The sequence below is a fragment of the Lissotriton helveticus genome, chromosome 12 (assembly GCF_964261635.1).
Source record: "Lissotriton helveticus chromosome 12, aLisHel1.1, whole genome shotgun sequence".
Taxonomy (NCBI): Eukaryota; Metazoa; Chordata; class Amphibia; order Caudata; family Salamandridae; genus Lissotriton; species Lissotriton helveticus.
Genome location: NC_136073.1, coordinates 856770689 through 856786559, shown reverse-complemented (window position 1 = coordinate 856786559; position 15871 = coordinate 856770689). Strand labels below are relative to the sequence as shown.

Genomic DNA, 15871 nt, shown 5'->3' with positions numbered 1-15871 from the left:
AAACAGTTCCTTGTAATAAATTCACTTGGATGTGAGATTTATTAAAACATGTAGTTTGAGTGCACCTCAGAGATGCCCCCTGAAAACCTACCGACCATGGTGTGGGCATTGACTGGCTTTCAGCAGTCGGCCACACACAGACATGTTCCTGGGTAGAGAGCCTCTGCTCTCTGGGCCCAGAAACAATGCACATATTGGGCAGAGGTTTCACCCTTCCTCCGCCAGGATGGGCCAGTGCTCGAAGGGGAAGCTTCAAGGCCTGCTGACTTTGTAATTAGACCCCCCCAGCCTCTGCTGCTCGCAGCAGATGGCAGCCCCTGGTTTACACTCCCCACTTTAGGCAGGAAAACCAGCGGGAAAACCTAGAATAGGAGGTGTGCCTAAGGTGGGGGATGTGAGGTGAAGCACATCTTTCAGTCATCTTGAAGATGGGGGACCCCTCCAATGGGGGCCAAGTCTATGTCCCTCGTACAGGAGGGTGGCATAATAGAGGATGTATTCACCCCAGGTAAGATGCCCATTAGCCCTACCTGCTACTCCCCTAAAACGCCCCTATAATGTTATATTTGGGTAGCCCCCCCCCCCCAGACTTGGAAACCAGCTCTGCGATGACCTAAGAAGAAAGAAGACATCCCTGCCTTGGACTTTGCGAACCTGATACCTGTCTTGCAGCCATCGACTTCTGAAAACCATGGAAGGACTGCTTCCTTCGAAAAAGACTCCAATCTCCCCATGACAGTGGTCCTTTCCAGAAGAATCCAACTCCAAGGACTCCAGATTCAGGCAGATCCGCATTTCCTGCCTTCTCTGCACCAGGCGACCAAGGCCCGAGTCGGAGTCGCTCACCTGTCCAGTGAAGTCTCCCCAGCGATCCTGACCTCGAGTCCAGCATTAGCTGACCTCCCCGGATGTCCACGGCGGGGCCTGCAGTGTGAATTCAGAGGCCGCCCTGACTGGCTTCAGTAAGAAAAATTTGCATCAAAAAACACCCCTGCATCCGAAGGCCCTAGGCCTGGGTGAGCTGAACCGACTGTGCCCCTATGACCCCCTACAACTCTACTTCCCTCTGCTGATGTTGGTCTCCCCCCTGCAACCTCTGGGGCCACGTCTGCAGCCTATTTGCCAACAGAATCTCTACTGAAGAGCATTGGGCAACAGGTGCTTAATTTGCACCCTGCACCCAGCTGCAACAGTGCTGCTAGTGGTGTATGGTTGGTGTGGTTTGTGGGACCCCAGTGCTTAACCTAACCCCCAAAGCTTAGCCCCTATAACCGACTTGAAATCCTAGTTCAAAAGGACTATGGTTTCTGAATTATTTATAAACTCTGCATCCACAGTCTAAAGTTCCAGGTGAAGTCTTAAACAAGGCCTTTATTGGTGCTGCTCTTGCCTGTCCTTCAAAAACAACTCCATGCTGCGCATGAAGGGATAGTGAAGTTTGACAGAAGCTGAAAGGGGCAGGGTCCGCTTTTTAAAGTTTCTTTCTGCAAGTAATGTGGTTCCAAGCACCCCCAATCTCCATTGAAACGCATTGGGCCAAGCTCAGATTTTGAGCTTTGCACCTGACCGCTACTGTGCCGCTGGTGGTGCAGTTTTGGTTCTCACCTGACCTTTGGCCTTTGGTCTCAAAGACTGGAACTGTAAGTGTGATACTTACCTGTTTAACCGCAATGTTGTTTTCCCCATAGGATAACACTCAAATATATATATATAAACAAAGCTAATTTTTCTAACATTGGTGTGGATCTCTTTTTTGAGTTGTGTGTCCATTATTGGTCAATTTTGGGCAATAAATGTCTTAAACTAATCTGTGTTAGACCGAAGGCTGCTCGTACACACTACCACTAATAGAGCACTTTGGGTTTTACATTGATCATTGTATACTTTTGGGGAACCCCTGAACTCTGTGCACGGTATAACCACCTAGTGGGCATAACATATCCAGAGCCAGCTTCCTACAATCAATGTAAGTGAAATAAAAGTCTTCCTGATGGATAAGACAGCTTCTGTAGATTCAAAATATTAACCTCTTTTCCACAAACTACACTAGATCTGTAGAATGTAAGTGTCATGTGCACTAGTTGGCATGGTGATATAGTATTATCCATGGAGTTGACCAACATTACTGAAAGGAAGTTGAAGACTAGTGTAAGGTGCCACTGAATTTGGTGACATCAACACTGCCTAATCTATCTGCAACTCTACAGGAGTAAGGGATGCAAAATCACAGAGCAGGGAGTGGTGATATCAATCACAAAGACTAACTAAATTGTTCTTATAAAGAACATAGGTTTCTAATAATTTCATACATGAACCACTACCCAAGCAATTCTGCTGGAGGCGAGCTGTGGATCCTCCCAATATATTTAAATAGTTAAACTCTGCAACACAACTCTCTTTAACTACAAACGTGCTCTGTGTTGCTCATCCAAACCGGTATGTTCAGCAAAAGAATGCACAGACACAGGTTGCTGACTGGCAAATGGATTGCCTCTCAATGAAAAAGCACAAATATTTCTAAGGGTCTTTCCTTCCAACTCCTAACACTGCTATGTGCAAAGGGATATCAACCCGAAAATAATTTGCTTCCTGACTGACTTCCAGTAGTGTAAGTGGGGCTACATGGCATTAGTCAAGGTTATCTCAAGAGACAACATCGGAGGTTTCTTGGATATGTTAACTCTACATTTCATCAAGCATTCACCTATTTATTGAACCTATTCCCCCCTATGTAACTCTAGTTGTGACCACAGACAGCAAGCCCCTTAATAGAGAAAGTAAAACAGATGGTTTCGGCAGTGATATGAAAATTTGTTCAGGGAATCAAAGTATAATGCAAGTGAGAACAAGCACTGCCAATAGGTCTGGCTTTAAAGGAATGTTGTGTGCTTGTGTGGGGCATTACATATAAATAGCATAGGAATGGATATTTGTTTGTTTTGAAGCGAAGAACTGCAGCATAATATTTAAATTAGTTAAAAGGTAAAGTGACAGTTGCACCATCAAGCCAGACCTAAAAATCCATGTAGAAATGACTGCCATTCTCCCACCTGTGCGGTTACCAGAGAAAACATCATAAAATATCTAGTTATCAAAGACACTTTAATAGCTTTACAATGTCATGCGCATGCCCCTGAAAGTTCAAGCTCAGTCAGTTGATAAATAAACAACATGTTCACAGTTGTGTAGTGCCCAATCACTTTTTTCCCATGGAACCACTCAAATTCTGCCCAACTGAAACATGTACTCCGGGCTCCCACCACATGGGCGGAGCCCAAGACCCTCTCTCCTAGTGATGATCACAATTGTCTAGAGACTGCTGTGCTGTTCAGCCAGACAATAAAAATGGATTAAGATAGATGGTAATTTTCTGCAGCACTGGAAGAATTTTCAAGGACTTCACTTCTATCAGATTGTGCTGATGCACCATACCAGTAGGAGGCATAATAAGCAGCAGCTAAATACTTCAACAGCAGCTCATTAGATAGGGCTTAGCTTCCTATCCTGCTTCATCACTGACATATGATAGTATTGATCCACTTGCCCCAATAGTACAGCAACTACAAAACCTGTGTATCAGAACCGTGGAACACAAAAACATCAATATTCTACAGAACAATAGAGTAAAATTATAAAACGATAATGTTTGACAGACAAAGCTAAAATGCTGCATCGTTATACGCTAAAGTAGATCATTAAACTAATAAAAAGCGAACAACATTGTAAATGACTTGTGTGCACGCTCCATTTGAAATCCCAGACATGTAAAGAAAGGGTTGGTTAAAAGATGCAAGTGTCATATGAACCAGATGTGTTCCAGAATAGTCTTAATCCCGCCTTCTAACCTTAGCCATAGGATTTGTCCGATGCCTGCTCTCCTCATATCCGAGGCTTAGCGTCCGTCCCACTGACAACCTTCTCTTTTCAATCTTGAGAAGCTAAGTTTGTCACCAAATGAACTGACACTTCCTCATGCACATAACAATTCCATTTCACCCTCTAGCCACTTGTCTACTTTTGCCTTTTCAGCTCTGCACTTCCTGTCCCGTGAACAACAATTCTAAGCTATACAGTTGGATAACACCATGTTACATCATCTCTATGTACCTGGCTAGACAGTGTTTTAAAAAAACGATTCTCCATAAATTGAGCTATGGACTACTGATCCAGTAATAGCAACGCACTTCAGTAGATCACGCTCATTTTGCTTTCATGGTAACCAGCACGAGCCACTACAATGATTAACAAATCTTTACTGACCACAAACCACCAAGCTTCATCAATGCAACCAATCAATGAAAATTACAGAACTGTAAACAAATGAGGGGGGACACAAAGTATAAGAAAATGGTCAAATGCCATATTTTATGTTAAATGTGCTTTGATGTCAAACTAATTACAGAATTTGATATATATATATATATATATATATATATATATATATATATATATATATATATCTGCATGGCTGGAGCAGTAAACCTCAAACTACGACTTGTGGTGAAGTATACGGGATCCAGCAAATCGAGCAGACAGCATGTGAAGTATAGGCTCTTCTAGTAAAGCTCTTCTGCTTCCTCAGAAAAGCTCAATTTTTTAGCTTTCCTGAAGTGACCATTCACCACAGGAGCTAGCAAATAAATATTGTTATAGTCATCTATTTATTCCTAAAAAAACAGTCCAAAATGGAATTATAGTTGTAGATTAAATGCACAGACCAATGAAATTCGCCAGTTATGAGCACACTAATTCACACAATCCACTATCTCTTTCGATAGTCTGCCTTTGGTTCCTGGCAAACTAGTCTATTCAGCAAGGCGGGCAGCAAGCGTTATGGTACCAATTCTGAATATCATTCCACCAAATCATCCAAAGCCATCCAATGGCAGAGACTCTGCATGGGGTTTGGAAGCAGGTAGGTGGACTAGAAAACATTTTAGTAAACAAAATGTGTTACCTTACCTTCTTTACCTTGCTAAACCTGGGTTACAGTTCTCCCAGAAACCATCTCCTCAGGCAACTGACCATTGTTCTTTCCAAGTTGCTGGCACCCCTGTTTGAACCCATCATAAAGGAGGTCTCCAACATCTTTCCTGGAAGGTCGTTGGTTTTTCATGTGGCTATGTCAGTTAGAAAGCTGAATGAGCATTGATATTTATGCACTGATGAGCCATAAACATTTGTTCATCATAACTGGGCATCTTGTCAGGCTCACCTTCCTAAAGCCATTGCTGATTTTAACAAATAAATAATTGCACTGTCAGCTGTCGTCATAACCCTACTTCTCTGACTGAAAGTTGTGGAACGAACCTTCCACTGTTTTTTAGAGAACTCAAAGGAACCATAAGTACAACACAGAACAGGCTGACGTGACTTTTCCAGATAAAACTCTACTAGAAATCGAATTCTTATTTAGGAGCTAATTCATTAGTGGTCAGAGAATCCCACATACAATTGAAGCATTTTACTTATAGATCTTGAAATACAGCCTTGAAAAAGCCCTAAGCTTGCATGCTTTTAAAGAGTGAAACACATGTTGGCTTAATTTGAGACTTTCTTCAAAGGCTTACTTTGAGACGTACTTCGAAGACATCTTCGGTTAAATTCATATATAGTCTCATTTATGAAAGAAAAAGAAGAGCAATAAAGTACTGTATTGTGAAAATTATTTTAATTAAATTGCACTCTTTCACATTGTAATTCTTATTGTGTTGATTTCACCCGAAGAAACCCAACAAATCTTTTGGAGGATAGACTCATTTTGGTCTGACAGTTGAAACTAAGTCGGAGGTGTTGTTGGCCCAACCCTCATGAGTGGCTTCTGTTCAGTCTTAAGCTGGCTAAGTACAGTCTTAAGCTGGCTAAGCAGGCGCTTAACAAGGCAGTGAGAGCAAACAAGAAAGGTATCTACCCGCCAGGGGGGGCCCCCATTGCTGTTTTGCGAGCTAAGTACAAAAAGAACATTTGGGATTTGAAAAGGAAACGGACCGATCAGAACTGGTTGACAGTGTTTTCCATAATCAAAGGCAAAGATAATAGCAAGCTCTGGCGTTACATCAACAGCTTGTCATCAGGAGGCGTACACAAGGTTAACAGTGTTGGAGGAAAAGTTTGGGAACAGTATTCAAAAACAACTTGTTGGACTCCCATATGCACTTAAAGGAATAGTGAAGCCTGACAGATGCTGAAATGGGGAGGGTCCATTTTTTAGGTCTCGTGACCTATCAATGCGCATGCGCATTGAGAGAAGCGAGACTATAGGGCTTTAAACAAAGTTTACCTAACTGTGGCGATTTGGTGCTGTGCCCGTGGCTTTTAGGTCAATGCGCAAGCGCATTGACCTAAAATGCGCGTGCACATCACCAAATCGCCGTCTGTTCCCTCAGCCGCACTCCTCCCACACCTTTGAAGTGAAGCTTAGCTTCACTTCAAAGGCCCCGGCTGCTTCACACCCTCATGCCGCTCTCCCCTCTCCGCCCCCTCCCCTGCCCGCCGTGTGCATTTCTCCTCCCCACAGCAATGCCCTCCGTCTTGTTTCCTTTCTTGTTTTTCTTTCAGGTGAGATATCTTTTCCATCATTTGCGATAATACAGTTCTCATATGCTCTAAATCACAGTTGCCATTTGACCTGTGGTTTACCAGGAATCTGGAGAAATGGACTGGGTTAATGATTAAATAACTTATTTGAAGCCATACTTTAACAAGTCAAATAATTTTCACAATGAAACAAGCAGAGGAAACACACCTCCAAGCTAGTTAAGTCTTGAAAGTTGCCTCAATGCGTTCCTGCATATAAGCTTCTGTTGCAATAATAAACTGTGTGAGCAGTGAAAGGTTGTCTATATTTAGCGCACTCTACTCAAGCACATTATACTGAGCGTGTGTGACATTCCCAGCATGCACGGAGAAAACGTCACACAACCATGACGGCACGCATTGGTACACAAATGTCTCAGGAGGCTGACGTGCACAGCTTGGAACAGCGCGCGCAATAGACTCAAGGCAGTAGGATGTGGGGTTCAAAATCTGCACATGAAGCACGTAACGATGTAGTGATTTTTTTGTTTGAATCTGTTATTTGAGTTTTTCAAGATTTCCAAAATAGTACAACATGCACATAGCTCATATAATTGTTCGAGGTTCGTGTCAGACAGTTGCAGGGAAATTAACTCGTGATTCAAATACTGCAAAAAATAAAACAGAAAACTGTAATAATAAAACAAGCACTGGCATAGCCAATAGGCCTCGCCTTTGGAACCCATCTCAACCCCTCACCCTCACACCCTCACCCTCAACCTCACACCCTCACCCTCAACCCCTCACTCACCCCCTCACCCTCAACCCCTCACCCTCACCCCCTCACCCTCACCCTCACCCCCTCCCTCACACTCACTCTCACCCTCAACCCCTCACTCACCCTCAACCCCTCACCCTCACTCAACCTCAACCTCAACCCCCTCACCCTCACTCAACCTCAACCCCTCACCCTCACTCACCCTCAACCCCTCACCCACCCTCAACACCTCACCCTCACCCACCCTCAACCCCTCAGCCCCTCACCCTCAACCTCACTCACCCTCAACCCCTCTCACCCTCAACCCCTCACCCTCCCTCACCCTCAACCCCTCACCCTCAACCCCTCTCACCCTCAACCCCTCACCCTCAACCCCTCACCCTCAACCCCTCACCCTCACTCACCCTCCCCCTCACCCCCTCACCCTCAACCCCTCACCCTCACTCACCCTCACCCTCACTCCTCAACCCCTCACCCTCAACCTCAACCCCTCACCCTCGCCCCCACTCACCCTCACCCTCGCCCTCACCCTCACCCTCGCCCCCACTCACCCTCACCCTCACTCACCCTCAACCCCACTCACCCTCAACCCCTCACCCTCAACCCCTCACCCTCACCCTCACTCAACCTCACCCTCACTCACCCTCATTCACCCTCACTCACCCTCACTCACCCTCACCCACCCTCACCCTCACTCACCCTCAACCCCTCACCTTCACTCACCCTCAACCCCTCACTCACCCTCAACCCCTCACCCTCCCTCACCCTCAACCCCTCACCCTCCCTCACCCTCACTCACCCTCACCCACCCTCACCCTCACCCTCACCCTCACCCTCACCCCCTCACCCCCTCACCCTCACTCACCCTCAACCCCTCACCTTCACTCACCCTCAACCCCTCACCCTCACTCACCCTCAACCCCTCACCCTCACTCAACCCCTCACCCTCACTCACCCTCAACCCCTCACCCTCACTCACCCTCAACCCCTCACCCTCACTCACCCTCAACCCCTCACCCTCACTCACCCTCAACCCCTCACCCACCCTCAACACCTCACCCTCACCCACCCTCAACCCCTCACCCACCCTCAACCCCTCAGCCCCTCACCCTCAACCTCACTCACCCTCAACCCCTCTCACCCTCAACCCCTCACCCTCCCTCACCCTCAACCCCTCACCCTCAACCCCTCACCCTCAACCCCTCACCCTCACTCACCCTCCCCCTCACCCTCCCCCTCACCCTCACTCCTCAACCCCTCACCCTCAACCCCTCACCCTCACTCACCCTCACCCTCACTCCTCAACCCCTCACCCTCAACCCTCAACCCCTCACCCTCAACCCCTCACCCTCGCCCCCACTCACCCTCACCCTCGCCCTCACCCTCACCCTCGCCCCCACTCACCCTCACCCTCACTCACCCTCAACCCCACTCACCCTCAACCCCTCACCCTCAACCCCTCACCCTCACCCTCACTCAACCTCACCCTCACTCACCCTCACCCTCACTCACCCTCACCCACCCTCACTCACCCTCACCCACCCTCACCCTCACTCACCCTCACCCTCACCCTCAACCCCTCACCCTCACTCACCCTCAACCCCTCACCTTCACTCACCCTCAACCCCTCACCCTCACTCACCCTCAACCCCTCACCCTCACTCACCCTCAACCCCTCACCCTCACCCTCCCTCACTCACCCTCACTCACCCTCACTCACCCTCACCCTCACCCTCACCCCCTCACCCTCACCCTCAACCCCTCACCCTCACTCACCCTCAACCCCTCACCTTCACTCACCCTCAACCCCTCACCCTCACTCACCCTCAACCCCTCACCCTCACTCAACCCCTCACCCTCACTCACCCTCAACCCCTCACCCTCACTCACCCTCAACCCCTCACCCTCACTCACCCTCAACCCCTCACCCTCACTCACCCTCAACCCCTCACCCTCACTCACCCTCAACCCCTCACCCTCACTCACCCTCAACCCCTCAACCCCTCACCCTCACAACACATATTGTGTTACAATAGGTGTCACATTTGCGAAAGATAAAACTATTGGCATTGTAAATAACAAAGCTATTAATTTCGCTATTTTCAAAACAAGCACATAAATAAAAAATGTGTCCTTTACAATACCAATAGCTCAAACTTTCCTAATGCGAGACCTATTGCATTGCTGTGCTTCTCTCCCCTGCTGCACTCTCCTGCTCTCTAGAGATGTGGCCTAACGACCAGAGCTGCCATCTAAGTCACGTAAATACAAAACATGTTGCATTCCAAATGCTATAGGTGTCACATTCGCGAAAGTTATAACTATTGGCATTGTAAATGACAAAGCCATCAATTTAGCAATTTTAAAAACCAACAAATAAATAAAATATGTCATTTACAAGACCAATAACTACAACTTTTCTAATGCGAGACCTATTGCATTTCCAATGCTTGTTTAGGTCGAGCCTGTGCATCGCATGTGCTGCTCTGCGAGGCATGCTTTGAGGCAGGGACTTGAAGCTCCGCCCACATTTTTCATTGGCCACTGTAAACACAGGTTGTTCATTGGTCAAACGGCTTAGTAATCCCTCCTTAGTCCCGCCTGGTCTCATTTTGTAACCTCCCATGACAACACCCCTTGTTACATGTGTTGTTGCTCTGTAGGCTTAAAGTACAGCCTCTGGGCACTATTTTCTCAAATAGCCTTGCAGGCAGCACTCGCTCTCTAACGCTTTTATTAATTTTAAAGCACGTATTTGGAACGTAATAGGTCTTGAATTTGAGAGAGTTTAAGCTATTGGCATTGTAAATGACAATGCCTTTTATTTATCCATTTCAAAAACAACACATAAATCAAAGGCATTGTTATTTATAATGCCAATAGCTCAAACTCTTGCAAATGCGAGACCTATTGCATTGCAAATGCTTGATAATGTTGCTTTCTTATCAGGGCTCTATTTCAACGTTTTTCCCCTCTTAAAACATTTGAATTTTCAGATTGAAATACTACTTTGATTTGGTAGATGGATTTAAAAAACAAATGTATGTTCACGTTTTTATTAGAGGTTTTTTGTAACTGCAAACATATTATTTAAATACGAGCGCATGGAGATATTCCACCTTTTATAAATGCAGAACACCCATGATTAATAACTACAGCCAACTAAAGCAAAAGTGATAGAAAACAAGTAATTTCCACCAAAATAGAAATTCAAATAGTAATAAAATAAACTAGAAGGAATACCATCCTGAACACAACCTTGACCAGAATGAAAGGCTTTCTACAGTGACACAGATGCACCCACAGACCTTCCTCTGTCCCAAACAAATGGAAATACCATTTTCAAAATGACAATTAGAGCATCCAAGTAATAAACCATTCAACAAACACCCGAACAGACACCATAAATCGTTAAAAAACATTCACCTAAGAGTTCTTGGAGAGGTGGAAGCATAAAACCAGTTTATGACCCTAACTCAATCTTAGAAGAGGAATAATGGTCAGCCAATTTACGCAAACAAATTCAAAACTAGGAGTCAGATCACATGTAAAAGGAGAAAAACATACAGCACAGCTCTGCTACTGCTGAAATGCACAAGGAAGACCCAGGCCACAAAATAAAATACCAAAATCACGACAGACAAAAGAATGCCAGAGTTCCAGCAATACACTACATAATACTCATTTAGATTAATTGTGTGCAAGGTTACGTTAATGTAATACATTGAAGCGTGTAAACACTGCATTGAAACAGATCTAATTTTCACTCAAGTCTGATTGCATTTGTCACCAGAACGCCACACTGCTTCGTGCTGAGTAGACATCACAAAGGCTGTTTTTTCTACAGCAGATTCGGGGACATTTATACCACCACGTTTAACTACTGAACGGGTCAAATTAAATACTAGCAAACCAAGTATTGATTTGCATCTTACCACACATTCGGAGTTGCAGGTTAAATGGCGTAAAATGCATTATGCAATCAATTGTGCATATTGTGGGTTAATTTTCACATGACCAACTTAAAGTTTATTCTACGTATCTGTGGCCCTGGTAGAAGAGGCTACTAATTGATGAGGATATGACCCTGTACCGCAACGGATAGAAAACCTTCTGCCATAAGTAGAAGGATAATGGAAGTCAATTTGAGTCCCAAGATGTTATCAGCCTTAGGCTGTTCTCCTCCATACGGTCACAGAACTCAGTGACTTTCGATATCCTTAAAATGTACAATAGGGGATACTTTATCCCACATGAATTTCCTGTGGTTTGCGCTTGGCTCTGGTCAGCCAACATTTCACACCATGCAGAGAAATGGGGAAAAAAAGACAGATTGGGCAGAGGGTAAGAGCGTCCATCTCATCAGAATACAGTTATACTCTTATGCAGCGCTATTGCCAATCGAGGGACACTTTGGGGTATTAAGACTAATATCAGGGTTGGAGGGTGAAGTCTGACAGTATTCAAAATGCATATACACTGTGGGCAGAACTTACAGAAGGTATTTTGTGCACTTCGTCCAATGACTGCTAGGTTCTTGGAGCAGCTCTATGGCTTACGGTTGGCTAGTAAATTGGAGTACTCTGGCGAAGCATCCAGGCACAAGGTTATAGTAACGCTGATGGTCAGGCAAAACACAGTGAATTTAAACGAAAACTGGTACAAGCAGCATGGTGCTGCACTCAATGTTACGCAGGCAGTTTCCGTTGAAGTAATTGAGGCGGCACATGACAATTTATGGGACCAGTAAAATATGGCAGGGAATTAGAGAGGCAGTATTTACCACACAAGCCTCAGTAAGGAAAAGACCATCTTGGTGGTAAGTAATGACTTGCGGCATAAAGGACAAGTCAGCACAAAATTGGGTCCAAAAAGTTTAATACAGCAGAACTTTTTGCTACGATGCATTTAGAAAGAATACTTGTAGGTGTTCAGACAACAAGTAACGTGTCTCCATATCGGAGTGTCAGAGATGCATGAAGCAATGTAATGCCTGAAGATGTGACCCAGAGTAACTCATTGCAGATATGGAAGAGGGCTTGCAACAGGGCAGGTCCCAGAGCCCACTCAGGTATAAAGGAGACAGGTTTTAGCTAAAGTGAGAGCTACAGTGTGAACTTCTCACTATGTTACTTCAGTGGGTAAGTGACAACGGCTGCAGTAAGGTTGAAGGATTAGTGTGCAGGCGGACAGGACTTCTCTCCATAAGCAGTTTGAGTGGTTTCAATACTGCGACGGCAGGCGTCTTATAGTTGTACAAGTGACCATTGAATTCCAGATGGGAAGAAAGTTGTAAGGAGTCCACAGTTTAGAGGCATCTTTCCCATGCAGGGAATTCCTCAGATTGCTCAGAAGAGAACTAGATTGGAGTGTTTAGCTTTGTGTTACTGCTGAGCTCAGTCTAGAGGATAGGTTTAACACAGTAGAAGTGATACATTCAGGAGTTTGGTCAAAAGGGAAGCAATTACTGAGAAGCCAAGCTTGGCCGTGTATGTATAGCAATAAGTGAAAATGATCAATTTATGGAGATGCATCTAGAAAAGAAAGAAAAATAGAAACTCAGTTGACTAACAGACCAAAAAAACACGAGGGGAGGAAAGTGATCAGGAAGGATGGTAGGGAAATTGGAGAATGTAGCAAAAGAAAGTGGAGAAAGAACAAATGGGTCTCGGAAGTGTAAAAAAAAAAAAAGCAAAATAAAATGACGAAAACAACAAACTGACTGTTTCTGTACCACACCTTTTATTTAACAAACTGGTTTAAAAAAACACTACAATTGCAAAAATGTTTAAAAATATATTCTAAAGTCATTTCAACACTAAACACTGTAATGCAATTTTTAAAAAAAATTCATTTTGCAACCGCTCAACAGTACTTGTATTATAGCTTTATTCGTGCCAGGTGCTTATTTCTGCCGTGAGCTCCTCAATCGTTAAAAGTGGTGATGGATGTTCCCGGTTTCTCAATAGATTGTTGAATTTGAGCTTTTCCTGGCTTTTTAGAGAATTCATGCATTTACAAAAAGATAGGATTTTTTGTCATTTCTTTTTGAATGGATTTGGAGCAGCTGATGGTTTCCATTATGATTTTCTTCAAAGGGGATTTTTACAAAAAGGGGTGGGCACAGATTCAAACTTTTAAACATTTTAGAACTCGAGACTTTTGTTTTAAGTTAATGGTAGACATTGCAGAGAAATATGGTGGGATCGCTACCCAATTTATTCGTATCCAGTTTCACAAAGATTAGGACAGAGGTCCCTTAACGGACAAAGTTCTTCAATATAAAAAGAAAAAAAAGTTCACATTTGAGAATGGAGTAATTGTTTTTTTAAGAAAACTGGTATGTTAAATATGCCAGACTTCCAATAGCTGCCATTAGGTTTTCATCTTATTCCTTCCTGCGTCTTCAGTGACTTCGGTTGTGCTTGCATTCAATAGTGTGTTTGTAGTTTTTACATCAGGTAGTGTTTGTTCTGCTGTGGGCCTGTCTGATATATCCCTGTCCTAAAAAAGTAGGGGGAAAACAGCTGCAGCCTTCAGCTGGCCTGTTCTAAGAAAACCCGTTTTAATGGTTTCACAAAAAACATCAAGTTCAGTTTCGTTAGTGATCCCTTCTGTCCATATTTGCAATATCCATCTTATCGGTTTTGACCTCAAAGGAGTCGAGGTCTGTTAACTTCATTTTTGTTCCTGGAGCAGGTTAGCAGCAAATACTGTTCCTGCAACCGGCTTCTAAAGCACCAAAAAATAGAGGTAATAATTTTAACTGGAATTGCAAATTTGAATAATTGGAAAAGGCTGTGTGAAGTTCATTGGGTGCACTTAACGTCAGATATTCTGGCTAAAATGAAAATATTCGCAGTTTCAACTCAGCGGAAAAAATAATTAGGTTTTCTTGCAGATTGTTCTTTATTAAATAAAATCAACTGGTCTATTATCTCAAAGGCAGTAAATGTTGGGGCGGAGGTTCAAGTGAACAGCGTCTTTTCTGGCTTAACAGAACGGCTTTTTCACAAGGTCTTTTGGGCAGTTTTGATGTAAAGTAATAAGGAATGTTTGCACATGCATCTTTTAATACTGAAGTTGTGATCACCCCGCTTTTCTTTGCACGCAGCGAGTCGTACGCTTTACTTCTCTTTTCGATCATCGCTGGGTCAGGCTTGTGATTGTGGGGCGTTCTTAAAGTAACTTCATCTTCTACAGTGTTTGCTCTGCCCCGGCAGTCAATCCTGAAATATTCTGTACACTTCCATATTGCTTTTAGTCCAATTTGTCTTTCTCGCTGAAATAAATAGCCGTCCAATACCAACTGCCGGTTTCCTCTTGGAGTTATGAGGTAATCCACGGTCGTGTTTAAATTTCCTACAAAAGTACCAATAAATCCAATTTAATACGTGTTAGTAATTCGTTGGAGGGTTAGAGAGAGGAATGTGGATGTGAAACATTTCAGGTGGACTACGTGCCGTTTTTATGCGCTGTGACAGTTTAAAACGTCCTTTCCAGGCTGAGGGAGTCAGGAATGTGAAGCAGTTCACCTTCACTCAACATTCTAAACTGTCACATTTATTTTAAAAATACATTTTTCAAATCTATGTGCACTTTAAACATTTTTGCAACAAGTTGCACACCTAAAAGGGGTATTTTGGTTTCTTCTTAATAGTTTAGTTCACATATGGTAGTTTAAAAAAATAAGCTCTTAAAATAAACAAAGTAAAAGCAAAGTAGGAGACCAAGACTTATTTGTACCAAAATGGGCGAATATTACTAAAAACTAACTTATGGTGAAATGGAACACCTGGACAGCTTTAGGTAGGACAATCCACTGCATCGGAAGAGAGAAGACTACAAAGACACGACGCGGCCTGCTCTCCAATTACACAGTGGGGCTCCTGGAGCAGCAGCCACAACTGAGTGAGAGAGAAGCAGATCTTACACAGTAAATAGTCTGTTTCGATCTCTTTACATGATATCGCAGCAGGCATCATTTATCTCCCGCTCATCCACAATGTGACTATGGCCCTGGCAAGTGGAGGTTATACCCGTAAAATCTATCAGTCAAAACAAATAAAAGAATTATAGTTTCCAAATAACCTTTCTGATGCAGTCACCACCACCACCACCACCTGTGAGGATGCACTATTTAAGTGAACTGCCAAATATTGCATTTCTCATGACCCACGATGCAAAAAGCTAAGCAAACTGGCTCCTGAAAAATATGCCTAGCACGTAATCACTGGAGTTCACGAGACCAGAGAGCGTTCACTTGACAGCCCTCCTCAACCTATGCAGTATCAGTCCTGAAACCTTAGCCCCACCCCCTACTATCCTTGCCCACCCAGCCCTTATTTTTGATACCTTCAAAGATTTCTGTGTCTAAGCAGCAGTCGTCGTCATCATCTGCCTCGATTTCCCTCTTGAGATCCTGTAGTTTTTCCTCACTCAGGCTGGAATCCATGGCCAATGCCTCTCCCAGCGATTTCTGGTCCTGCGTTTTGTGTCTTCGAGGCTGGGATCGTTTTCGATGCACCCTAGATTAAGAGTGAAACAATCTTAAGTAAAAAGAATCCTTACCATAAC

At 44.1% G+C, this 15871-nt stretch overlaps 1 protein-coding gene across 3 annotated transcripts in view; it reads right to left on the bottom strand.

The window, feature by feature from the left end:
- KDM4B (lysine demethylase 4B) overlaps positions 1-15871 on the bottom strand; it is a 374991-nt gene that overhangs the window by 174263 nt on the left and 184857 nt on the right. For 2 of the 3 annotated variants that reach the window (XM_078669809.1, XM_078669808.1), the window contains exon 10: positions 15650-15822. In XM_078669809.1, coding sequence (XP_078525935.1) covers positions 15650-15822 — 173 coding nt within the window. Of the gene's footprint in view, positions 1-13013; positions 14657-15649; positions 15823-15871 lie in introns of those variants that run through there. The other variant, XM_078669810.1, reaches the window with a different exon arrangement.